The sequence below is a fragment of the Bombina bombina genome, chromosome 4 (genome assembly GCF_027579735.1).
Source record: "Bombina bombina isolate aBomBom1 chromosome 4, aBomBom1.pri, whole genome shotgun sequence".
Classification (NCBI taxonomy): Eukaryota; Metazoa; Chordata; class Amphibia; order Anura; family Bombinatoridae; genus Bombina; species Bombina bombina.
In genome coordinates this window covers 915,136,304-915,163,592 of record NC_069502.1, presented here as the reverse complement: position 1 = coordinate 915,163,592, position 27,289 = coordinate 915,136,304, and the positions used below count along the sequence as shown (strand labels likewise).

Below are 27,289 nucleotides of genomic sequence, written 5' to 3'. Positions count from 1 at the left end.
AAGAAGACAAAAGGCATTTACCTGGACAGCCTAACCGGTGTGAGAGGACGGCATTCCTCACAGAGGCCTGTAGAAAAACAAAGAACAGAGTAAACCTACTCTGACTTTCTATACTAGGGCAGCACAATGTTAGGAAAACGCAGCAAGGCCCACCTTACAAGTTCCTAACTGCTTGAAAGCCACCACTGCCATACTGAAGAGACTAACGTGAAGTACGGCTAGACCCAATCCTTGAAAAGGAGGAATGAACAGAGTAAACCTACTCTGGCTTTCTAAAATCTTGCTTGTAGCGAAAGAAATCCAATTTTTCTTCAGACACCAAAACTTCACCTCCTCCATGCACCAAGGCAAAGAGAATGACTGGGGGTTGTGGGAAGGGGAGTGATACTCAACAGCTTGGCTTTAGTGCTCTTTGCTTCCTCCTGCTGGCCAGGAGTGATATTCCCAACAGTAAATGATGACGCCGTGGACTCACCATATCTTAGAAAAGAAAGAACCTTAAATCTTGGTGAAAAAGAATTCAAGGCAAGAATGAAAAGGGATACACCCTACCAAGAGATTCTAACAATTAAAAATTATCATCATCTGCCCGTCTTGGACAATAAAATGTTATGATCCCGAATAGAGGAACCACAATTAATTCAAAGCTAGACAATTTCTAAACTATCTGTTCAATGAAAGAAGATTAAAAATATAAATTCCTGAGGAAATCACGAAGTGTTATGCATGCAGTATAATTGGTTGCCCTATAAATGGAAATCATAGTTTTATATATCTTTACAAAGGCTACCTGTGCACTGGTTCAGATATCCTGAAAATCTGACCTGTATGTGTGCCCTGAGGACTGGAAAAAAAATTAAACAAAAAAATTAAACAGACTGTATTTCCTCTTTAAAACGCTTGAAGGTTAGTGGAAGCCCCACAAATCCAACTGGTGGCTTTGTTTATATGAAAGAGTAATATCCCAGCAATGCAACACAACAAATTGCTTTTACCCATTAAATTTAACTTTCTAAAAACGGGAGAATTTTAAAAATTTAGATTGCAACAATAAGTGATGCTGAAATAATGGAATAGTTTGTTTCATGACAAGACATTTACTGCACAAGTCAAAAAGTTGAATTCCACTTATATGCACAAGCCTCCACCTACTTGTAACAAAGACTCTACTATAGTATGTATCAATGTCAAACATTTTGTTACTTTATTAAAGGGAGGGGCATCCAGAGAGGTAATATAACAGACGTCAAATATTATGAAAACATTTAGAATGCAATAACATATAAAAACAGATTAGAACAACAAACTATAGTCTGTATACTGTGGCTGCTTTGGAATCTGAAGGCCCTTTAAAATATAAACGTGCATAAAACCCATTACAATGTTAGAAATCAACTTACCTCTGTCTGATTTGAGTTTGAATTTGGAATTCTAGGGGCATGATGACTCAAGGCAGACAAGCAGGCTAGTATAAGATGTACTGCTCCAATTTCCAATGCCATGCGCCTTAAAAGCACACCATCGTCTGTAGTTAGCGGCATGGTACTGAACAAAGTGCGTAACACATGAAAAGGAAGAGTAGGGAGAACGTTTGCAGAAGGGGATTGCAATATGTGACCTAGGATGGGGGGAAAAAAAACAGTTAATACAAAATCATGATTCAGATTGTGGAATTTTAAACAGCTTTACCTTTTTTATTTCTATTATATAATTTAATTCATACTCTTAGTATCCTTTGTTGAAAAGCATACCTGGGTAGGCTCAGCATCATCAATGCAAGAAAAAACAAAACAAAACAGGAAGTGCCTCCTAGTGCAGCACAGTTTACCCACTTAACTATATCGAACAAACAAGGTGAAGCTGTGGTACTGAAGTGTAGAAGCACCCGAATGTGCTGGTATACACTGCCTGGGAGATTTCAGTCCAGTCCAGACCATATAAAGCTGAATCTCAGTCAAATTTAAAAATGTTTATTATAAAAACAATGTACAACATAATAAAAAGGCTGAGGGACTGTATTGAAACCCTCAAAGAGACTAAGCAGAACAGCAATCCGTTTCTTAGCTGCATGAGCCGATAAATCAGCAATCAGGATTAGCAACTCACTGCTGGGTGCTAGATGATGATTGGTTGCTGCATCTATATGCCTTTTCTCATTGGCTCATCAGATGTGTTCAGCAAACACCTAGTAGTGCATTGATATTCCTTCAAAACGGGATACCAAGAGAATGACGCAAAAACATAATTTATGCTTACCTGATAAATTTATTTCTCTTGTAGTGTGTTCAGTCCACGGGTCATCCATTACTTATGGGATATATTCTCCTTCCCAACAGGAAGTTGCAAGAGGATCACCCAAGCAGAGCTGCTATATAGCTCCTCCCCTCACATGTCATATCCAGTCATTCGACCGAAACAAGACGAGAAAGGAGAAACTATAGGGTGCAGTGGTGACTGGAGATATAATTTAAAATTTAGAACCTGCCTCAAAAAGACAGGGCGGGCCGTGGACTGAACACACTACAAGAGAAATAAATTTATCAGGTAAGCATAAATTATGTTTTCTCTTGTTAAGTGTGTTCAGTCCACGGGTCATCCATTACTTATGGGATACCAATACCAAAGCTAAAGTACACGGATGAAGGGAGGGACAAGGCAGGAACATTAAACAGAAGGAACCACTGCCTGTAGAACCTTTCTCCCAAAAACAGCCTCCGAAGAAGCAAAAGTGTCAAATTTGTAAAATTTGGAAAAAGTATGAAATGAAGACCAAGTTGCAGCCTTGCAAATCTGTTCAACAGAGGCCTCATTTTTAAAGGCCCAAGTGGAAGCCACAGCTCTAATGGAATGAGCTGTAATTCTTTCAGGAGGCTGCTGTCCAGCAGTCTCATAGGCTAAACGTATTATGCTACGAAGCCAAAAAGAGAGAGAGGTAGCCAAAGCCTTTTGACCTCTCCTCTGTCCAGAGTAAACGACAAACAGGGAAGAAGTTTGCCGAAAATCTTTAGTTGCCTGTAAGTAGAACTTCAGGGCACGGACCACGTCTAGATTATGCAAAAGACGTTCCTTCTTTGAAGAAGGATTAGGACACAATGATGGAACAACAATCTCTTGATTGATATTCCTGTTAGAAACGACCATAGGCAAAAACCTAGGTTTAGTACGCAGGACTACCTTGTCTGAATGAAAGATCAGATAAGGATAATCACAATGTAAGGCAGATAACTCAGACTCTTCGAGCCGAGGAAATAGCCATCAAAAACAGAACTTTCCAAGATAAAAGCTTAATATCAATGGAATGAAGGGGTTCAAACGGAACACCCTGAAGAACTTTAAGAACCAAGTTTAAGCTCCACGGAGGAGCAACAGCTTTAAACACAGGCTTAATCCTAGCCAAAGCCTGACAAAAAGCCTGGACGTCTGGATTCTCTGCCAGACGCTTGTGTAAAAGAATAGACAGAGCAGAAATCTGTCCCTTTAGTGAACTAGCGGATAAGCCCTCTAAACCCTCTTGTAGAAAAGACAATATCCTAGGAATCCTAACCTTACTCCATGAGTAACTCTTGGATTCACACCAATATAAATATTTACGCCATATCTTATGGTAAATTTTTCTGGTAACAGGTTTTCGAGCCTGTATCAATGTATCAATAACCGAATCCGAAAACCCACGCTTTGATAGAATCAAGCGTTCAATCTCCAAGCAGTCAGCCTCAGAGAAATTAGGTTTGGATGGTTGAAAGGACCCTAAATTAGAAGGTCCTGCCTCAGAGGTAGAGACCATGGCGGACAGGACGACATGTCCACTAGGTCTGCATACCAGGTCCTGCGTGGCCACGCAGGCGCTATCAGAATCACCGACGCTCTCTCCTGTTTGATCCTGGCAATCAGTCAAGGTAGCAACGGAAAAGGTGGAAACACATAAGCTATGCTGAAAACCCAAGGGACTGCTAGCGCATCTACCAGCACCGCTCCTGGGTCCCTGGACCTGGATCCGTAACGAGGAAGCTTGGCGTTCTGGCGAGATGCCATAAGATCCAGATCCGGTTTGCCCCAACGACAAATAAGTTGAGCAAATACCTCCGGGTGTAGTTCCCACTCCCCCGGATGAAAAGTCTGGCGACTTAGAAAATCCGCTTCCCAGTTCTCCACACCTGGGATGTAGATCGCGGACAGGTGGCAAGAGTGTGACTCTGCCCAGCGAATTATCTTCGAGACTTCCAACATCGCTAGGGAACTCCTGGTTCCCCCTTGATGATTGATGTAAGCCACAGTCGTGATGTTGTCCGACTGAAACCTGATGAACCTCAGTGTTGCTAACTGAGGCCAAGCTAAAAGAGCATTGAATATTGATCTTAATTCCAGAATGTTGATTGGGAGGAGTTTCTCCTCCTGAGTCCACGATCCCTGAGCCTTCAGGGAGTTCCAGACTGCTCCCCAGCCTAGAAGGCTGGCATCTGTTGTTACAATCGTCCAATCTGGTCTGCGAAAGGTCATTCCTTCGGACAGATAAACCCGTGACAACCACCAGAGAAGAGAATCTCTGGTCTCCTGGTCCAGATGTAGCAAAGGGGACAGATCTGAGTAATCCCCGTTCCACTGACTTAGCATGCATAGTTGCAGCGGTCTGAGATGCAGGCGCGCAAATGGCACTATGTCCATTGTAGGGCTGCAACTAACGATTATTTTCATAATCGATTAATCGTACGCTTATTTTTTCGATTAATCGACTAATCGGATAAAAAAAGAATCAATAATTGTTTCCTATATTTTAAATAAAATCCACATACTGAATGTTACAAATATAAAACTTTACATTAACACAACTGTTTGTCTAATTTTTAAGCAGCAGAAGACATTTTTATAATTAAAGAAAACAAAACCACAAACTATTTGAAAAGAGGTAGAACTACCAAGAGGTAAACTATAACTGTTTATGACCTTTTATTCATTCTTTCAGAAACTTTGCATTGAAATGCAAAAATGTCAACATGACAACATGTTGCTGAAGGCTTTCTTTTTTGCAGCTATTTTGTTTGCAGCAGAGAAGAGGCGCTCAGATGGTGTTGAGGTGTCTGAGATGCATAATTAGGGTTTTGTCAAAGTGGGGTATTTATCTTTGTTAGCTCTTCACTAATTGTTTTCCACCTTGGTAAGGGGCCTCTCAACAAAGTAAGCTTCCAACATAAAAAGTATCTTGAATATCTATATGCAATGGTAAATAACCAGCTATAAGGTTAGGGAAAAATATCTAGTCCACTCTAAAAATAACAAATGTATACTTAGAGGTTGAATCTGGTACATATCACAATTTATTAAAAATATAAAAAATTTTTTTTTTAAAAAAAAGTCAAAAGCGCTAAGAACTTTATATCAATAACAAGACAAAGCTTTGCACATTTATCTATACAGTACATATAATCAGCAATACCAAGCAATCCGCTAATAATTGTGCAGACAGATAATAGTGCACATAGGTTCAAATAACCATCAATCTAGGGCTAGGTGTAAATAACAAGTTCGGCATTATATCATGCAAAGCATAGCCCCAAATCACCTGATTTAACATACAGAAAAAAAACCAAATGATGACTCCTATTATTTCTGGGTTGCACAAAAGCCAGGAGTAGTTGTAAACTTATACTGTCCTGAAAAAGTGAAAAATAAACTTCTGTAGATGTCCTTTAGGCTAAGGGAATAACTATAAAACACAATACTATGTGCAGGAGCTCATTGGAGTGAAGCAGCTGGTGCCTTGCACAGACCAACTAATTGCAAACCAACTAATCGATAATGAGATTCGTTGACAACTATTTTCATAATCGATTATTATCGATTATAACGATTAGTTGTTGCAGCTCTAGTCCATTGCCGCGACCATCAAGCCGATTACTTCCATACACTGAGCTACTGATGGGCTTGGAATGGAGTGAAGGGCACGGCAAGCATTGAGAATCTTTTCTTCATCTCTACAGAATCTATAAGAGTCCCTAGAAAAGTAACCCTTGTGAGTGGTAACAGAGAACTCTTTTCCACGTTCACTTTCCACCCATGCGACCTCAGAAATGCTAGAACTATCTCTGTATGAGACTTTGCATTTTGAAAACTTGACGCTTGTATCAGAATGTCGTCTAGGTACGGAGCCACCGCTATGCCTCGTGGTCTTAGTACCGCCAGAAGTGAGCCCAGAACCTTTGTAAAAATTCTCGGGGCCCTAGCTAACCCGAAGGGAAGAGCTACAAACTGGTAATGCCTGTCTAGAAAGGCAAACCTTAGGTACCGATAATGATCTTTGTGAATCGGTATGTGAAGGTAGGCATCCTTTAAGTCCACTGTGGTCATATATTGACCCTCTTGGATCATGGGTAGGATGGTCCGAATGGTTTCCATCTTGAACGATGGAACCCTTAGGAATTTGTTTAAGATTTTTAAGTCTAAGATTGGTCTGAAGGTTCCCTCTTTTTTGGGAACCACAAATAGATTTGAGTAAAACCCTTGTCCTCGTTCCGTTCGCGGAACTGGGTGGATCACTCCCATCACTAAGAGGTCTTGTACACATTGTAGAAATGCCTCTTTCTTTACTAGGTTTGTTGATAACCTTGACAGATGAAACCTCCCTTGTGGAGGATAAGTTTTGAAATCCAGAAGGTATCCCTGAGATATAATCTCCAACGTCCAGGGATCCTGTACATCTCTTGCCCAAGCCTGGGCGAAGAGAGAAAGTCTGCCCCCCACTAGATCCGTCTCCGGAGAGGGGGCCCTGTCTTCATGCTGTCTTAGGGGCGGAAGTAGGCTTTCTGGCCTGCTTGCCCTTGTTCCATGACTGGTTGCCTTTCCAACCCTGTCTGTAACGAGCAGTAGTTCCTTCCTGTTTTGGAGCGGAGGAAGTTGATGCTGCTCCTGCCTTGAAGTTACGAAAGGCACGAAAATTAGACTGTTTGGCCTTTGATTTGGCCCTGTCCTGAGGAATGGTGTGGCCCTTACCTCCCGTAATGTCAGCAATAATTTCCTTCAAGCCGGGCCCGAATAAGGTCTGCCCTTTGAAGGGAATGTTAAGTAGTTTAGACTTAGAAGTTACATCTGCTGACCATGATTTAAGCCATAGCGCCCTGCGCGCCTGTATGGCGAATCCGGAATTTTTAGCCGTAAGTTTGGTTAAATGCACTACGGCATCCGAAACAAACGCATTAGCCAGTTTAAGCATTCTAACTTTGCTCAAAGTCTCATCCAATGGTGCTGTGCGAATCGCCTCTTCCAGAGACTCAAACCAGAATGCCGCTGCAGCCGTGACAGGCGCAATGCATGCAAGAGGCTGCAATATAAAACCTTGTTGAACAAACATTTTCTTAAGGTAACCCTCTAATTTTTTGTCCATTGGATCTGAGAAAGCACAGCTATCCTCCACCGGGATAGTGGTACGCTTGGCTAAAGTAGAAACTGCTCCCTCCACCTTAGGGACCGTCTGCCATAAGTCTCGTGTGGTGGCGTCTATAGGGAACATTTTTCTAAATATCGGAGGAGGGGAAAAAGGCACACCGGGTCTATCCCACTCCTTACTAATAATTTCTGTAAGCCTTTTTGGTATAGGAAAAATGTCAGTACACACCGGTACCGCATAGTATCTATCCAACCTACATAATTTCTCTGGAATTGCTACCGTGTCGCAATCATTCAGAGCCGCTAACACCTCCCCTAGTAACACGCGGAGGTTCTCAAGCTTAAATTTAAAATTTGAAATTTCTGAATCCGGTCTCCCTGAATAAGAACCGTCACCGACAGAATGAAGCTCACCGTCCTCATGTTCTGCAAATTGTGACGCAGTATCAGACATGGCTCTCGTGTCATCAGCACGCTCTGTCCTTAACCCAGAGCTATCGCGCTTGCCTCTTAATTCGGGCATATTGTATAATACTTCTTTCATAACATTAGCCATATCATGTAAAGTGATTTGTAAGGGCCTTGATGTACTTGGCGCCTCAATCTTACGCACCTCCCGAGCGGGAGACGAAGGTACTGACACGTGAGGAGAGTTAGACGGCATAACTTCCCCCTCGTTGTCTGGTGATAATTTCTTTATCGGTACAGATTGACTTTTATTCAAAGTAATATCAATACAATTGGTACACATATTTCTATTGGGCTCCACATCGGCTTTTGAACATAATGAACAAGCAGATTCCTCTGTATCAGACATGTTTAAACAGACTAGCAATGAAGCTAGCAAGCTTGGAAATCACTTTCAATAAGTTTACAAACAATATAAAAAACGCTGCAGCGCTTTTAAAAACACAGTTGAATAACAAAGAAAACTAATTCAGTTATAGTCAACAATTCTTAACGAGAAGTGTATTAATTAGCAGAGGATTGCACCCATTAGCAAAAAGATGATTAACCCCTCAATACCCAAAAACGGATATCAAATTAAGATTTAACGCTTTTATCACAGTCAAACACACTGTCACAGATCTGCTGTGACTGATTACCTCCCTCAAAAACGAATTTTGAAGACCCCTGAGCTCTCTAGAGACGTCCTGGATCAAGGAGGAAGAAGCAGGAAGACTGTGCTAGAATTTTAACTGCGCAACAAGGCGCTAAAACAAGGTCCCTCCCACTCATATTACAACAGTGGGAGACCTGATATAACGGTTTCTATGCAGAAAAATACGTTAGCCATGTGGAAAAAATCATGCCCAAAAGGATTCATCACCAAAGTACCTCACAAAACGAATAACATGCCAGTAAACGTTTTAAAAACAACATTTTCAATGTCATGCAAAGTTATCACTAAGCCTGCTACCAGTCGCTTCCACTGCAGATAAGGCTTAAATATTATTTCAGTATTAACAGTATTTTCTCAGTCAAATTCTAGTCCCTAGAAAATAACTTAACTGCGCATACATTTATCAGCCTGATACCAGTCGCTACTACTGCATTTAAGGCTGTACTTACATCATATGGGTAACAGCAGTATTTTCTTAGTCAATTCCATTCCCAGAAAATAATGTACTGCACATACCTCATTTGCGGGGGACCCCGCATGCTATTCCCCTCTTTCTGAAGTTACCCTACTCCTCAGAATGTCGAGAACAGCCAGTGGATCTTAGTTACGTCTGCTAAGATCATAGAAAAAACGCAGGCAGATTCTTCTCCAAATACTGCCTGAGATACAAAAAACGGCACACTCCGGTGCCATTTTAAAATAACAAACTTTTGATTGAAGAATGATTAAGTAAAAAACTCCAACTCCTCTCGCGACCTCCTTCTTTGTTGAGGGTTGCAAGAGAATGACTGGATATGACATGTGAGGGGAGGAGCTATATAGCAGCTCTGCTTGGGTGATCCTCTTGCAACTTCCTGTTGGGAAGGAGAATATATCCCATAAGTAATGGATGACCCGTGGACTGAACACACTTAACAAGAGAAATTTGATCATGTATTTATATAGGAAAATTGTAAGCTCTATCTGTATCATTAAAGAAATTTTGAGGTTTCGTGCCCCTTTAAATTATAAGGAACACAAAATATTTGGTTATAACCAAAAAAAACAACCATAACAAACAAAAAAAAAAAGAATTGCTTACTCACTACAGTTTACTAGTCTGGGGATAAAAGTTACTAGTCAAAGAAGTCAAACTTCTCACTCTATACCCAGAATACGCACTTACCTCCCTGATGGTTTCAATTCATAAAACCAGAACCATGACTCATGGAAAAAGACCAGGTATACGCTTAATTTTTCAGTGATACCTTTACCAGGATATAGTCCAGACAAAGGGTTCACTGAAATTCTGATATCTGACCACTGCTAGAGGAGTGTCAATGTCATAAGTGAAAATCTAAAGCAACGAGGCCAGACCAAAAGAAAGTGGAATGGAATTGTTCCACAATGGATACAATGTAAAATTATCATGATAGACAAACTAAGCATCCTTCATATCTATGGCGATTATAAATTAACACAATTCTAGTGCAAAGACGACTAATTAAATGGCTAATTCATGAAATAATGAACCCATACAAATGTCAAACTACTAAAATTAGACAAAAAGCAAATTTAGACTTCCAAAAAATTAAATAGAGTTCTACACAAACTAATATATTTACACACACACACTGGTATTTGACTATAACTAGTATAGCATGTAAGAATGTTTCCCAGAAGTCTGATAAGACTAGAGATGGGAAGGCTTTCAAAAAAAAAAAAAAAGAGTAAAAGTTGGGGACATTTTTTTCTGTCAGTTTTATTTCCAAACAAGGAATGACACATGGAGTCTCGGCTCACTTTATGAAGGTACAACAGAAAAATATTAGCAGCTTGAAAGTCAAAGGGATTGAATATGTGAGATCAAGTGAGAGAATTATTGCTCTGAGACAATCTGGATACATACCCTTAGTACTATGGAACCAAGTGGTGTGAATAGGGAAGTAAGTATATTTGGCAGCTTTTATCTTAGATGAGGGAGGATTATAGTATATTCCATATATGGTAACTGGTATTTATATATGGTATCTTTAAGAGAAGGGATTTTTAAATCAGTCAGTGTATTTATGCAATCCTAACCTCATTCTTTTTCTGTTTATTTAGTAGAGAGGAATAAAAAAAAAAATCAGTATCCAGGTTAGGGAGTTGTTGCAAACTAGTGGAGTACGGTACAACGGAATAGGACCGCTGAAACATGGTAGCAAATGAGTGTTCACCTTTAGAAAAGCCTATACCATACCTCATATATTGTGTTGAGGTTGGACATTGTGATTCTGTTTAAAATTAAAGTTTAATGCTTTTAAATACTGCAAACAGAAGTTATTTGCGTTTGTACTAATTTCCAAAGCTGTTCTTATTCTAGAAAAAAAAAATAAAAAAAAAAATGTATATATATATATATATATATATATATATATATATATATATATATATATTATGTAACATGTTCTTTAACAATGATAAATAATATGTTTATGACATGAGTCATATATTTAAACCTCCAATAATATTTCTAAAAACTATATAACGAAGACTTTTATTAAAGACTTGAGACTTTATGTAAAGTCTCAAGTTATTGCAATTCTTGTACCCTAAAAAAAAAAAGCAAATCATGGAATAAAAACAAACACTAAAAAAATACTGAGGATGCAACACTCAAATAAAAAAAGAATTAAGCAATTCTGTCTCTAGGGGCACTGCAGGGACAAGGTTTTAGTTGATTTTGTTTGTGGGCTCCATCTTGTTGGTATAGTTGATTGAGTTGTGTCTGTGCTCTCAGTAAGGCCTTAATTGAAAGGTAAGAGTTTAAATTCCTCTGAATTCTGAAAACTGAACCATATTTTAAATGGATCAGTGTATCTTTATAACGTTTATTTAAATTATGACTTTATTCATACTAATGTTCTGCTTTGATGCATCCTTTCCACTATCACAGCATAGTGTTTAGCTCTAATCTGGCCACTAATTTTTTTTCTTTTTCATCCTCCATCATCCAGCATTTGTTACCAGGATGAAAAAACACATCCTTACATATCAGAGGTGTTCTAAAGACATTAGCGTCAGTATAGTAGCAGTAAGGGTGTGTGCTCCTATAGACTTTCATAGTGTGGGTGATGCAAGTCCTACTGGCTGTCAAAAGAAAAAAAAAAGGAAATTTCTGCTTACCTGATAATTTTATTTCTTCTACGATATGACGAGTCCACGGATTTCATCCTTACTTGTGGGATATTAACCTCCTGCTAACAGGAAGTGGCAAAGAGCACCACAGCAGAGCTGTATATATAGCTCCTCCCTTCCCTCCACCTCCAGTCATTCGACCAAAGTTAGGAAGAGAAAGGAAAAGCCAAAGGTGCAGAGGTGACTGAAGTTTAACACAAATATAATATATACCTGTCTTAAAAATGACAGGGAGGGCCGTGGACTCGTCATATCGTAGAAGAAATAAATTTATCAGGTAAGCAGAAATTTTCTTTTCTTCTACAAGATATGACGAGTCTACGGATTTCATCCTTACTTGTGGTATACAATACCAAAGCTACAGGACACGGATGAAAGGGAGGGACAAGAAAGGAACCTAAACGGAAGGCACCACTGCTTGAAGAACCTCTCTCACAAAACCAGCCTCAGAAGAAGCAAAAGTATCAAATTTGTACAATTTGGAAAAAGTGTGAAGAGACGACCAAGTTGCAGCCTTGCAAATCTGTTCAACAGAAGCATCGTTTTTAAATGACCATGAGGAAGCCACAGCCCTAGTAGAATGAGCCGTAATTCTTTCAGGAGGCTGCTGTCCAGCAGTCTCATACGCCAGACGGATGATACTCTTCAGCCAAAAAGAAAGAGGTAGCCGTAGCTTTCTGACCCCTACGCTTTCCAGAAAAGACAATGAATAATGAAGATGATTGACAGAAATCCTTAGTCGCCTGCAAGTAAAACTTCAGGGCACGGACCACGTCCAAGTTATGCAACATACGCTCCTTCTTAGAAGAAGGGTTAGGATATAATGAAGGAACCACAATTTCCAGATTAATATTCTTATTAGAAACAACCTTAGGAAGGAACCCAGGTTTGGTACTTAAAACCACCTTATCAGAATGGAAGATAAGATAAGGCGAGTCACATTGTAACGCTGAAAGCTCAGAAACTCTACGAGCAGAAAAAATAGCAACCAAAAACAAAACTTTCCAAGATAACTTAATATCTATGGAATGCACAGGTTCAAACGGAACCCCTTGAAGAACCTTAAGAACTAAATTCAAACTTCAGGGTGGAGCAATTGGTCTAAACACAGGCTTGATTCTGGTCAAAGCCTGACAAAAAGACTGAACGTCTGGAACATCTGCCAAACGTTTGTGTAGTAAAATCGACAAGGCAGAAATTTGTCCCTTTAAGGAACTTGCTGATAACCCCCTTCTCCAATCCCTCTTGGAGAAAAGATAAAATCCTGGGAATCCTAACTCTACTCCATGAGTAGCCCTTGGATTCGCCCCAATAAAGATATTTACGCCATATCTTATGGTAGATCTTTCTAGTAACAGGCTTACGTGCCTGAATCAAAGTATCAATGACCGAATCAGAGAACCCCCGCTTAGATAAAATTAAGCGGTCAATCTCCAAGCAGTCAGATGCAGAGAAACTAGATTTGGGTGTTGGAAAGGTCCCTGAATGAGAAGGTCCTGCCGCAATGGAAGCTTCCACGGTGGCAGAGAAGACATGTCCACTAGATCGGCATACCAAGTCCTGCGAGGCCACGCAGGCGCGATTAGAATTACTGAAGCCCTCTCCTGTTTGATCCGAGCAATCACCCGGGGCAGGAGAGCAAACGGTGGAAACACATAAGCTAGGTTGAACGACCAAGGAATCTATCAGTTCGGCCGGAGGATCCCTTGACCTGGATCCGTATCTTGGGAGTTTGGCATTCTGACGAGATGCCATCAGATCCAACACCGGTCTGCCCCATCTGAGGATCAGAGTGGCAAAGACCTCCGGATGGAGTTCCCATTCCCCCGGATGAAACGTCTGTCTGCTTAAAAAGTCTGCTTCCCAGTTGTCCACTCCTGGGATGTAGATTACTGACAGATAACAAGAGTGGGCCTCCGCCCACCGAAGTATCTTGGATACTTTTGTCATCGCTAAGGAACTCCTTGTTCCTCCCTGATGATTGATGTAAGCCACAGTCGTGATGTCCGACAGAAAGCGGATGAATTTGGCCGAAGCAAACTGAGGCCATGCCTGAAAAGCATTGAATATTGCCCTCAATTCCAGAATATTGATTGGAAGAATTGACTCCGACTGAGTCCACACACCCTGAGCCTTCAGGGAATTCCAAACTGCCCCCCAACCTAGAAGGCTTGTGTTCGTCGTCACTATCACCCATGAGGGTCTGCGGAAGCACGTCCATTGGGACATATGATCCTGAGACAACCACCAAAGAAGAGAGTCTCTGGTCTCTTGTTCCAGATCTATCTGAGGAGACAAATTTGCATAATCTCCATTCCACTGCCTGAGCTTGCTCATCTGTAGTGGTCTGAGATGAAAACAAGCAAACGGAATGATGTCCATTGCCGCCACCATCAATCCAATTACCTCCATGCACTGGGCCACTGATGGCCGAGGATTGGACTGAAGGGCTCAGCATGTATTCAGAATCTTTAACTTTCTGACCTCTGTCAAGAAAATTATCATGAATATGGAATCTATTAGAGTTCCCAGGAAGGGAACCTTGGTCTGTGGAATTAACTCTTTTCTAGATTCACCTTCCACCCGTGAGTCCTCAGAAAGGACAGAACCATGTCTGTATGAGACTTTCTCAGATGGTAGGACAACGCCTGGATGAGAATATCATCCAAATAAGGCGCCACTGCAATACCCCGCGGTCTGAGAACCGCTAGAAGGGACCCTAGAACCTTGGTGAAGCTCATGGGTGCTGTGGCCAACCCGAAGGGAAGAGCCACAAACTGAAAATGTGTTTGTCCAAGAAGGAAAACCTTAGGAACTGGTGATGATCCCTGTGGATAGGAATATGAAGGTATGCGTCCTTCAAGTCCACAGTAGTCATATATTGACCCTCCTGGATCAATGGCAGAATTGTTTGAAGAGTCCATCTTGAAGGATGGGACTCTGAGAAACTTGTTTAGACTTTTTAGATCTAAAATAGGTCAAAACGTGCCCTCTTTTTTGGGGACCACAAAAAGATTTGAGTAAAACTTCTGCCCCTGTTCCAGTATTGGAACAGGACGAATTACTCCCATAGTAGAGAGGTCTTTTACACAACGTAAGAACGCCTCTCTTTATCTGGTCTACAGACAATCGTGAAAGAAGAAACCTCCCCCTTCAGCTGATACCCTTGGGACACGATTTCCAGCATCCAGGGGTCCTGAACATCTCTTACCCAAGCCTGGGCAAAGAGAGAAAGTCTGCCCCCTACTAGATCCGGTCCCGGATTGGGGGCTACCCCTTCATGCTGTTTTGGTAGCAGCAGCGGGCTTCTTGGGTTGTTTACCCTTGTTCCAAGTCTGGTTGGGTCTCCAGACAGACTTGGTCTGGGCAAAATTCTCTTCCTGCTTGACGGAAGACGAGGAAGAAAAGGGGACTCCTTTAAAGTTCCGAAAGGAACGAAAATTATTTTGTTTACCCCTCAGTTTAGTAGTTCTATCCTGAGGTAAGACATGACCCTTACCTCCCGTAATGTCAGAAATGATTTCCTTCAAGTCAGGCCCGAATAGGGTTTTCCCCTTTAAAGTAATAGCCAAAAGCTTTGACTAAGATGACACATCAGCAGATAAAGATTTTAGCCATAACGCTCTAGAATGGCAAATTCGGCATTTTTAGCCGCCAATTTGATGATCTGAAAGGCGGCATCCATAATCAAAGAATTAGCCAGCTTAAAGGGACAGTATACACTCATTTTCATATAACTGCATGTAATAGACACTACTATAAAGAATAAGATGCACAGATACTGATATAAAAATCCAGTATAAAATGGTTTAAAAACGTACTTAGAAGCCTTCAGTTTAGCTCTGTTGAAAAGGCATTTGGAAAGCCCACTGCAAATAGGAAATAAGACACTCCCCCCCCCCCTTCTTTTGCATATGAAAAGACCCTTTACACAAACAGGAGCAAGCTGGAGAAGGTAGCTGACGGTATTCAAATAAAACTTTGGTGCTTGGTTAGGAGTCTGAAAATCAGAGCAATGTTATTTAAAAATAAGCAAAATTATACATTTAAAAAAAAAAAAAACTTTATGGGCTTTATAAATAGATCTACAAAACATTTATGCAAAGAAAAAATGTGTATAATGGCCCTTTAAGAGCCTTAATTCTATCTAGAAAGGTTGTAACCATAAGGTCCCACGGGCTAGGGTCAAAAAGCCCGAACATTTAATTCTGAAATAAAAACGATAGCGTTTCATAGCCATCATCTGTGCTAGAGTCTTTCAAGGAATTCTGACTGACATGACCCAAATAAAATGTCAAATCTGGATTCCACTGCCCCCTGGACAGTAACTAAATCATTTATGTGCCCTTATACCATCCTATAGACACAAAAGATGATCTAACAAAAAAAAAGGCAGTTCCAATTTGCTTAAGAAAATTCTTACACAAAAAATTGTACAGTCTCTTTAAGATATAAAAGAGTAACTGATCTCTGTAATGCAGAGCCAGAATAACATTAATATAATATTGCTGTAACCAGACATTGTTAAGCATCTTGAAACAAATGCTGAGCAAGGAACCGCAGAGTACTGCCTGTGGGTAAGCAATAATTGCAGACCCTATAGGTAGAAACTGTGGAAAGGGTTGGCCGGTGATATCAAACTCCTAATAATTGCAAACCCTATTGTCACAATAGAAGGAGCATTTAAGTCAAAATATGTTACTATCTCTTTAAAATTTAAAAGGATATCTTATGCTAACCCTGCTGGCAAACATTATTCGCATGTGGGAAAAGAAGATTTTTATATCATGTTCCCTAATAGGTACTAAGCTGTATTATATGTTAAACAACAGATGAACCAATAAAAGGGATCTCAGTAACTGAAAAAAAGGGAACAACATTTTAAACTTCGTTCCTTCTCCAGGCATAACCAACCCACTCTGACTCTTTAATTAAGCCACCTCAGCCAGCAATAGCCTTACTACTGCGCCGCTGAAAAAAGAAGTCAGAAATAAGCCCGCCCTTCGTGGGCGTAATGCACACACTCTCCCGGTCGCCCTAATACTATAGGGTGCAACTAATTGGAGATAACAGTAAAAACGGTTAGCACAGAGTGCGAAGGCTCCTTGCTGCGTGTTTACATAATGCAGCTGCGAATACCTTCCATGACCGGACAAGTATAAAACACAAGGCGCGCAAACAATGGCGTGTAAATTAGCCCCGCCCATCGTGGGCGTAAAAAATAAGATTCCCGAGCAACTTAGATCACTTCCAGCATTAGAATCTCAATTATTTTAACAGGTGAAACTGCAATAAAGATATGTATCTTAACAGTGTGCTAAACCTCCCGGTCGGCCAATGTAGAATGAACCATAGGGAACTTTAATAGTGTGTTAAAACCTCCCAGTTGGCTGATGTTAGAAACGAAAGCCGTTGGGAGCCATGTAATACAATAAAACCGTTTGGAGCTTACATAATAGTTAAAGGGACAGTACACTGTAAAATTGTTTTTACATTAATGTATTTTAAATGACTTGTTATACCAATTTTGAGAAATTCCATTTTCATGCTTATTTGTGTATATGAAGTAGCTGATTTTGTGGTTTGAAACCACAGCCTATTACAATGGGTTGAACTTAAAGGCGATATCAGATCTCATTATGTTCTATGTTTGTGTAAACAGACTTGCTTCCTTATCTTTTATTTGGCTGGAACACCAAAGCTCAATACATAGAGAGAACAATGGAAAATTATCATTTTATTACTTAACTAGCCTGCATCCCACTGAGTGTAATCTCTTCTGCTGGCTGTGTATACTTAGGCTATTCAATAGCCTATACTCCAGTATTAATTTGTTCAGTATAGGTGGCGATACCACAGGCTAAATCGGCTATTTCAAATGCTGAAATAGGAGTAAAGGAGCTACTTGTAACCAATTTAATACACTCTAGCAGGTTAAAAGGATCATTGGGAATAATTTAAAGGGGAGACAATTTTTGGGTGAACAGTCCCTTTAATAAAAAAAAAACATTAGGAAACCCTCCCAGTCAGTTAATGCAATAAAAAATAAGACCCTTGGGAGCTTGTACTGTGGTGTAAATCCTCCCGGTTGGCTGAATAAGGAGTTAACTCTCCCGGTCGGCTGATATAGTTAAAGTAAAGCCTTTGGGAGCTAAAATAATGAGGTTAACCTTAATAACCCCACTGATACATGTGGAAACTTCCAGTAAGTATCCTCATTATAAGGATAATGTTTAAGTGTAGTATAAAGTGCCAATATTTCTGTGAAATGTCCCCAAAAATTAAACTTAGCACTTACCTTACATGCCCGGCAGCAAGGCATCTCACCCGGCTTGTGAAGTTCTTTGCTCCCCTTCACATTGGCCTCAAAGCTGCTTGCAGCAAGACACCGTTCTCCACACTGAAGATTTATCTTATACTACCTTCAGCTGCGCTGTGGGACCCATCATGGATCTTAGATAATGTTTGCTAAGATCATCAACATCAGGGCAGAAAATAAGATGTCTCCATTCCTCTTGGGAATCCAGACTGACAATTTCTCCCTGAGGAAAATAGTACTCACTAGCACCATTTTAAAATAAAAAACTTCTTGATTGAAGAATCCAAAACTAACACCTCACTTTACCTCTTCCTTTACTAACACAGGCAAAGAGAATGACTGGAGGTGGAGGGAAGGGAGGAGCTATATATACAGCTCTGCTGTAGTGCTCTTTGCCACTTCCTGTTAGCAGGAGGTTAATATCCCACAAGTAAGGATGAAATCCATGGACTCGTCATATCTTGTAGAAGAAAAAGACTTTGTGGAGAGAGCTTGACTAAAAGCGTGGCTCAAAAAAAACCCACGTTTTTTACAGAAACAAAAATGCGTTCATTCATTTTATTAAAGGGATAATAAGCAGTGCTCCTTTACTCTGATTTAACATATTTGTTTTAACTAAACATAAAAAGATTGTGTAAAAATAACCCCTGCAAACAACTGGTTTTCTTGCAAAATGTGCACTAAGAAGTTCTCAGAGTATCCCCTGCACTCAGTGTGATAAGAGATAGGATATCTTGGTAAATTAGGTCACAATTCTGACTGATTAGAACAGGAGCAAGTCTGACTCCCTATTCACTATATAGTAAACCATCTCATGCTACTCTAGAAGTTTTATGACATCAGGCTACATAAACATTCCTTCAGAGACCACAGCATCTTTATAGGGCTGTGACATGAAGTAATGGACACTGCATAAATGTAGTGTAAAAATATAAATAAATAAAAAGGTAAAAATCCAATTAAAATGAGGAATACATATTATAATGATTTCTTTTAAGTATAAGCCGCCACTTAGTGCTTTTTTATTACAACAAATAAATACAGTTTAACATCCCTTTAACTTAGATACATTTAAACTTTGAAACGTCACATTTATAAATATGTAAGGCACTTTAAGTAACATTAATATCACTTTAAGAAGCCTTGTTTGGGAGGCAGATGTTGGTTGGTGGCATACGAGATTATATAACCTCTGCAGTCAAGGTCATTCATAAAACAACTACAGACTGGTACCTTATTCCAATCTGTATCTATTTGATATTCTTTAATTCACTAAACTGCCACTAGCACAAAAGCAGTGCTGCTGGGAGTATGATTTTCATCAAGTTACTGGATATTAGTTCAGGCTTATTGGGATCAGGTTTCACAAGCTATGTAAGCATTGATTAACACTAACATCTGAGAAGATTCTGTACCAGCCCTTTTGAATGGATTGTTCGGATGTCTACCTACTTTAAAGCAAATCTTGACCTACATTTATTTAAATACGGTTAATAAAGACACTGTTGGTATATTTAAGAAGGTATGGATACGTTTCCAGAAAGAGAACCTGTCCGCCTGCATAAACCAGCTGACATGCTCTTTAGTACACTTGCTTAAAAAGCAGGGGGATATCAGTAACCCTGGTTGGATCAGTCCATGGTAATTTAATATGCTACCTTTGAGGTGGCAGAGAGGTTAGGAGGCCAAAACTGTAAAGGCTCAGAAACTGTGAATGCAGCTTCATAAAATTAACCCCTTCGTCATACCAATCCACCCTTTTAAATGTAACTTGATAAAACTTCAGTCCTCCCCCTAGAGCTGCCTCTTGCAGTATTCATAATTCCTTAATCTTATGGTTTATAAAAAATAAAAATCAAGGTGGGTTTTCTGGACCTGAGAATACCTGATATGACTCGTTTCCACTGAAAAGCTATATGTGACCTTAAAAGGTACAATATACACAGGTAAGCAGCTGGTAAGAGTTGATTTAGGGCACCGCAGCTGCAGGAACACCCTTTCAAATGAGCTGGGCTCTCTCTTTTCAACTCCTACTTGGAGCTTTATTTCTGCTGTGCCTCTTGTTAACAAAGCTTTCTATAACCAATACTGCTGTCAAACAATTAAAAGGGACAGCAAAGTCCAAATTAATCATTCATGATTCATATAGAACATGTGATTTTAAACAATTTTTCTAGTTACTTCCATTATCAAATGTGCTTTGCTCTCTTGGTATCTTTTGTTGAAGAATAAATGGAGGAATGATGATAGCAGCTCAGGAGCGTGCATGTATCTCTAGCATTTTATGGCAGGAGTGTTTGCAACTATGTATTTGCTGACTTTATTGAAGTGAGAACATAAAATGGCTTTAACAAAAGTTAATGCATTAAATATAAATACTTACTTCCTTCACCATCATCAGTGACACCCAAAACCAGTCTAAGAAGGCACTGGGCATGCTTCCTTTCTTTCAAGAGCACCTCAGCATATCCAGGTAGACGAAGAAACAACCCAAAGGCAGCTAAGGAGTGAGCAGGAATGGGGGACATAGTCTGAACAGCAGATTTGATTGGTGGAGGCTCTGCAGCAATGGTTTCTGGTGCTTCATAAACCAGCTCCCCAGATTGCTCAATAGTAACCCACTCAAACTGATCACTATCTTTTGGTTTTTCTTGTGTAGTTGAGGAAATTACAGGTGCACTCACCTTATTAAAAAAGAAAAAGTAAAGAAAAACTGTAAATACAAAATTGCCTGCAATTTTATTATTTTAATACAGCCATATTTTCTTTTAGAAAACCCCAATTTTAACAATGTATGTCAACACTACAGCATAAAAACCTTTACAAGCTGATATAGAGTAATACTGTTATATGGCCATAATGCTGCAATTTCACTACTGGCGGTATATACCTATATAGTAACCTCCACAAATGGGCTAAGCACATAGTTAAAGGGACATAAAACAAGTTGGGATAGAGACAAAATATAATATGAAGTTTAATTACTTTACCTGCAAATTTATACTGCAGTGCCTCGCCATTAACCCTTTCTTTTTAGTTTCTGAATTGTAAAGCTCTAACTCCTCCCACACATTTCCTTATATGGCTGTATCTATTTCTAATGTTGATTTGGTAGAATGCAAAAGTGCATAGGGATTATCTGTCGGAGCATGCCTAGAAGCTGTGAACTCAGTTGAAATACAATGCCTGTGTCTAAACACTGATAACGGGGGGTGGAGTTGGCTGCTCCAGGCAGCTTAGCTATGTAATTCATTTTGCTTATTTTTGAAAAATATTTTAAAATACTTGACAGCAATTTTTAAACAAATTTTTTATGCAAAATATTTTTAAATTATTCAGCCCTTTTAGGATATGCACATATATCAACCTGTTTTATGTCCCTTTAAAGTCAGCTCTGGAGCACCAATATACTTCTAATCCTCAGCTGAACAAACACATGCTTCCCCTGAATGGCTCAGCAATGCACCACTATTAATGAGCTGAAAATAACCACTAAGCCAATCACTGGTGTCTACTATGTGTATGCACCTATCATCAGCCATGTTCAGCAGTGTATATCTGCTCTGAAGTAGACTTTGCAGGAGTTAAACCTAAAGGTATAAGGAGACAGAAGTGGAAAAGGAAATTGCTCTAACACTTTGCATCTATTTTATAATATAGATTTTCCAGTCATAACCCAGCATGCTAAAATTTCTTTAACATATTTATGTGATGTGCTCCTCCAGTTTTTTTTTTATTTAACAAGGATCTGTTGTCACCAAATTAAAAATGAACACATTTTTGGTCACATGAACATTTCCTATCGGCTTTCATATAGTTAAACACACAGTCTGTATTGTGAAGGCAAAATAATATATAAAAAAATACACGTGGCTTAAAGGACCATTAAATACAGCAGAATTGTATAATCAACAATGCAATCACAGGCTGACTATAAAATAAGTATTAGATTTTTTTTCCAAGCAAATTTTAGTTACTGCTTTTTTTGCCTGCCCCCTGTATTATGTGGTAGCCATCAGCCAATCACCATATAGACAGAACTCTTGCACATGCTCAGTAGGAGCTCTTGTATATGAGGATTGAATGTGAGATCAGGGTCAAGTAACACACCAAGGTAACCTGGGATAAGGTTGAGAATAGAGTCTGCAACTGTAAGATAAATGTCAGCTGTGGGATGTCTAGGAGAGGGGGGAATAAGCAGCAGTCAGATTGAGTTAGAGGTAGTGTGAAGACTGCATAGAGGAAGTTGACAGTCTGGTTGAGTAGAGGGAGAGTTATCAGGCATTGAAATATAGATTTGGGTATCATCAGCATATAAATGGTGCTGAAACCCAAATAAGAATACATGTTTTCCCAAGGGAAGATGTATGGATAGAGATCCAAGACAGAGCCTCCTTGTATCCTACAGAGAGAGCAAAGGATCAGAGGATATGCTGTTAAAGAAGAGTCTGCTCTGAAGACTGAACAATATTCTAATCTAAACCATTGCGGATCGCACGCATTTTATTTCAACAATAGTATGCTCTGTTCTGTGAATTATTTTCTTTCTGAAATATCTTGGAACCAATAAACTAAAAGGAAGATTGAGAAAAATCAGTATCTTTGAGGTCTTCTGACATAACATTTTTTTTGGTGTACAGGAATCTTGTGTGTATATCTCTCTCTATATATATCTATCTATATACGCACAACATATATATACATATTATCGGTTATTTGTAGAGTGCCAACAGATTCCGCAGCGCTATAAACAAAGGCAGAGCACACCAAAACAATTATAGGGATCAAATGGGTAGAGGGCCCTGCCAAGGGTTGCACTGTTGTAGTCAGCTCTTAAGAAGGTGATCTACAAACAGTTGGGCTCTTAGGCTTACATGCTAAGGGGGTACAGGGGACAGCAATGGAGAAGAGGAACTGGTATAAAGAGAGGTTAGCATAGGTTGAATGCATCCCTGAACAGTAGAGTCTTTTGGGAGCGCTTGAAGCTTTCAAAACTTGGGGAGAGTTTTTAGGAGCAAGGCAGAGAATTCCACAAGATGGGAGCCAGTCTGGAGAAGTGAGGAGGTAACAAGAGAGGAGGAGAGTAGGAGGTCATGAGCAGAACAAAGGGTAAAGGAGGGAGAGTATCTGGAGACAAGGTCTGAGATATGGGGGGGGGGGGGAAGCAGTGCAGTTGAGGGCTTTCTATGTCAGTGAGAATTTTGTGCTTATTCCGCACAGATAGCTCAGCATGCTAAGGCACTGTGGCTGAGCTCTGTAGCAACCCAAGAGTTGCAGGTTCGATCCCTGGCGAGGTCCACTCAGCCTTTCACATCTTTCACCCTAAACGTCTGTTCTCCACGTTCAACACTCTTCTCCGCCCACCCTCACCTCCTAACACAACCTCTCTCTCAGCTCAAGATTTTGCCAGCCACTTCAACAACAAAATTGACTCCATCAGAAGTGAAATCAGCTCTCAACATACTTCCAATCTCCCACCCCCTCAAAAGCTCACGATCACCCAAAACCCAAATATCCAAAAATGCAGCTCTTTTGCCCCTGTTAATGAGGATGAAGTTTCTGCCCTTATACTGTCCTCCCACCTCACTACCTGTCCCCTCGACCCCATCCCCTCCCAGCTACTCCCCTGCCTATCTTCTACCCTCACCCCCATACTCACACACATTTTCAACCTCTCCCTCAGCACTGGTATATTTCCCTCATCTCTAAAACATGCACTGGTCACCCCTATCCTCAAAAAACCTTCCCTCGATCCAACCTCCCCTTCCAATTACCGCCCTATTTCCCTACTCCCTCTTGCCTCAAAGCTCCTCGAAAAGCTAGTTTACGCAGGTCTATCCCATTTCCTTACACTGAACTCTCTTCTTGACCCACTGCAATCTGGATTTCGTTCCCATCACTCTACAGAGAAAGCAATTGTCAAGGTTACCAATGACCTACTTACAGCAAAATCCAAAGGCCACTTCTCTCTGCTTATCCTCCTTGACCTGTCTGCAGCCTTTGACACTGTTGACTACCCTCTTCTGCTCCAAACCCTCCAATCCTTCGGCATCTGTGACACAGCTCTCTCGTGGTTCTCTTCCTATCTGACTAACCGTACATTTAGTGTAGCCTTGTCCGGAGCATCCTCTGCCCCGTTACCACTTTCTGTTGGGTTACCTCAAGGCTCTGTCCTTGGTCCCCTTCTCTTTCAATCAACACGTCGTCACTAGGTTCCTTAATAAAGTCCCATGGGTTTCAATACCATTTTTATGCAGATGACACCCAAATCTACCTCTCTGCACCACACCTACCTCCTTCCTTTCTAACCCGTGTCACTGTCTTTCTCACATCTCATCTTGGATGTCCTCTCACTACCTTAAGCTAAATCTCTCCAAAAACAGAATTTATGCTTACCTGATAAATTACTTTCTCCAACGGTGTGTCCGGTCCACGGCGTCATCCTTACTTGTGGGATATTCTCTTCCCCAACAGGAAATGGCAAAGAGTCCCAGCAAAGCTGGCCATATAGTCCCTCCTAGGCTCCGCCCACCCCAGTCATTCGACCGACGGACAGGAGGAAATATATATAGGAGAAACCATATGGTACCGTGGTGACTGTAGTTAGAGAAAATAATTCATCAGACCTGATTAAAAAACCAGGGCGGGCCGTGGACCGGACACACCGTTGGAGAAAGTAATTTATCAGGTAAGCATAAATTCTGTTTTCTCCAACATTGGTGTGTCCGGTCCACGGCGTCATCCTTACTTGTGGGAACCAATACCAAAGCTTTAGGACACGGATGAAGGGAGGGAGCAAATCAGGTTACCTAAACGGAAGGCACCACAGCTTGCAAAACCTTTCTCCCAAAAATAGCCTCCGAAGAAGCAAAAGTATCAAATTTGTAAAATTTAGCAAAAGTGTGCAGTGAAGACCAAGTCGCTGCCTTACATATCTGGTCAACAGAAGCCTCGTTCTTGAAGGCCCATGTGGAAGCCACAGCTCTAGTGGAGTGAGCTGTAATTCTTTCAGGAGGCTGCCGTCCGGCAGTCTCGTAAGCCAATCGGATAATGCTTTTAAGCCAAAAGGAAAGAGGTAGAAGTCGCTTTTTGACCTCTCCTTTTACCAGAATAAACGACGAACAAGGAGGATGTTTGTCTGAAATCTTTAGTAGCCTCTAAATAGAACTTTAGAGCACGGACAACGTCCAAATTGTGTAACAAACGTTCCTTCTTTGAAACTGGATTCGGACACAAAGAAGGTACAACTATCTCCTGGTTAAGATTTTTGTTAGAAACAACTTTAGGAAGAAAACCAGGCTTAGTACGCAAAACCACCTTATCTGCATGGAACACCAGATAGGGCGGAGAACACTGCAAAGCAGATAACTCTGAAACTCTTCTAGCAGAAGAAATTGCAACCAAAAACAAAACTTTCCAAGATAGTAACTTAATATCTAAGGAATGTAAAGGTTCAAACGGAACCCCTCGAAGAACTGAAAGAACTAGATTTAGACTCCATGGAGGAGTCAAAGGTCTGTAAACAGGCTTAATCCGAACCAAAGCCTGAAAAAATGCTTGAACATCTGGCACGGCTGCCAGTCTTTTGTGTAGTAAGACAGATAAAGCAGAGATCTGTCCCTTTAGAGAACTTGCAGATAATCCTTTCTCCAAACCTTCCTGCAGAAAGGAGAGAATCTTAGGAATTTTTATCTTATTCCATGGATTCACACCAACAGATATATTTTTTCCATATCTTATGGTAAATTTTTCTAGTTACAGGTTTTCTGGCCTGAACCAGAGTATCTATAACAGAATCTGAAAACCCACGCTTTGACAAAATCAAGCGTTCAATCTCCAAGCCGTCAGTTGGAGGGAGACCAGATTTGGATGTTCGAATGGACCCTGAACAAGAAGGTCCTGTCTCAAAGGTAGCTTCCATGGTGGAGCCGATGACATATTCACCAGGTCTGCATACCAAGTCCTGCGTGGCCACGCAGGAGCTATCAAGATCACTGAGGCCCTCTCCTGATTGATCCTGGCTACTAGCCTGGGAATGAGAGGAAACGGTGGGAATACATAAGCTAGGTTGAAGGTCCAAGGTGCTACTAGTGCATCTACTAGCGTCGCCTTGGGATCCCTGGATCTGGACCCGTAGCAAGGGACCTTGAAGTTCTGACGAGACGCCATCAGATCCATGTCTGGAATGCCCCATAATTGAGTTATTTGGGCAAAGATTTCCGGATGGAGTTCCCACTCCCCCGGATGGAATGTCTGACGACTCAGAAAATCCGCTTCCCAATTTTCCACTCCTGGGATGTGGATCGCAGACAAGTGGCAGGAGTGATCCTCCGCCCATTGAATTATTTTGGTCACTTCTTTCATCGCCAGGGAACTCTTTGTTCCCCCCTGATGATTGATATATGCAACAGTCGTCATGTTGACTGATTGAAACCTTATGAATTTGTCCTTTGCTAGTTGAGGCCAAGCTCTGAGAGCATTGAATATCGCTCTCAGTTCCAGAATGTTTATCGGGAGAAGAGACTCTTCCCGAGACCATAGTCCCTGAGCTTTCAGGGATTCCCAGACCGCGCCCCAGCCCACCAGACTGGCGTCGGTCGTGACAATGACCCACTCTGGTCTGCGGAAGCTCATTCCCTGGGATAGATTGTCCAGGGTCAGCCACCAACGGAGTGAATCTCTGGTCTTTTGATCTACTTGAATCATTGGAGACAAGTCTGTATAATCCCCATTCCACTGTTTGAGCATGCACAGTTGTAATGGTCTTAGATGAATTTGTGCAAAAGGGACTATGTCCATTGTTGCAACCATCAATCCTACTACTTCCATGCACTGCGCTATGGAAGGACGAGGAACAGAATGAAGCATTTGACAAGAGCTTAGAAGTTTTGATTTTCTGACCTCTGTCAGAAAAATCCTCATTTCTAAGGAATCTATTATTGTTCCCAAGAAGGGAACTCTTGTTGACGGGGACAGAGAACTTTTTTCTTTGTTCACCTTCCATCTGTGAGATCTACGATCTCCGTATGAGCCTTTGCTTTTGACAGAGACGACGCTTGTATTAGAATGTCGTCCAAGTAAGGTACTACTGCAATGCCCCTTGGTCTTAGAACCGCTAGAAGGGACCCTAGCACCTTTGTGAAAATCCTTGGAGCAGTGGCCAACCCGAATGGGAGGGCCACAAACTGGTAATGCTTGTCCAGAAAAGCGAACCTTAGGAACTGATGATGTTCCTTGAGGATAGGAATGTGTAGGTACGCATCCTTTAGATCCACGGTAGTCATAAATTGACTTTCCTGGATGGTGGGTAG

General features: G+C 40.8%; 1 protein-coding gene across 7 annotated transcripts in view; it reads right to left on the bottom strand.

Moving 5' to 3' along the window:
- Nucleotides 1-27,289, bottom strand: part of BIRC6 (baculoviral IAP repeat containing 6) — an 854,588-nt gene that overhangs the window by 185,571 nt on the left and 641,728 nt on the right. For all 7 annotated transcript variants that reach the window (XM_053711846.1, XM_053711848.1, XM_053711852.1 and 4 more), the window contains exons 62-63: nt 20,362-20,662; nt 1,401-1,618 (exon numbers count right to left, since the gene is read on the bottom strand). In XM_053711846.1, the coding sequence (XP_053567821.1) occupies nt 1,401-1,618; nt 20,362-20,662 (519 nt within the window). The remainder of the gene's footprint in view (nt 1-1,400; nt 1,619-20,361; nt 20,663-27,289) is intronic.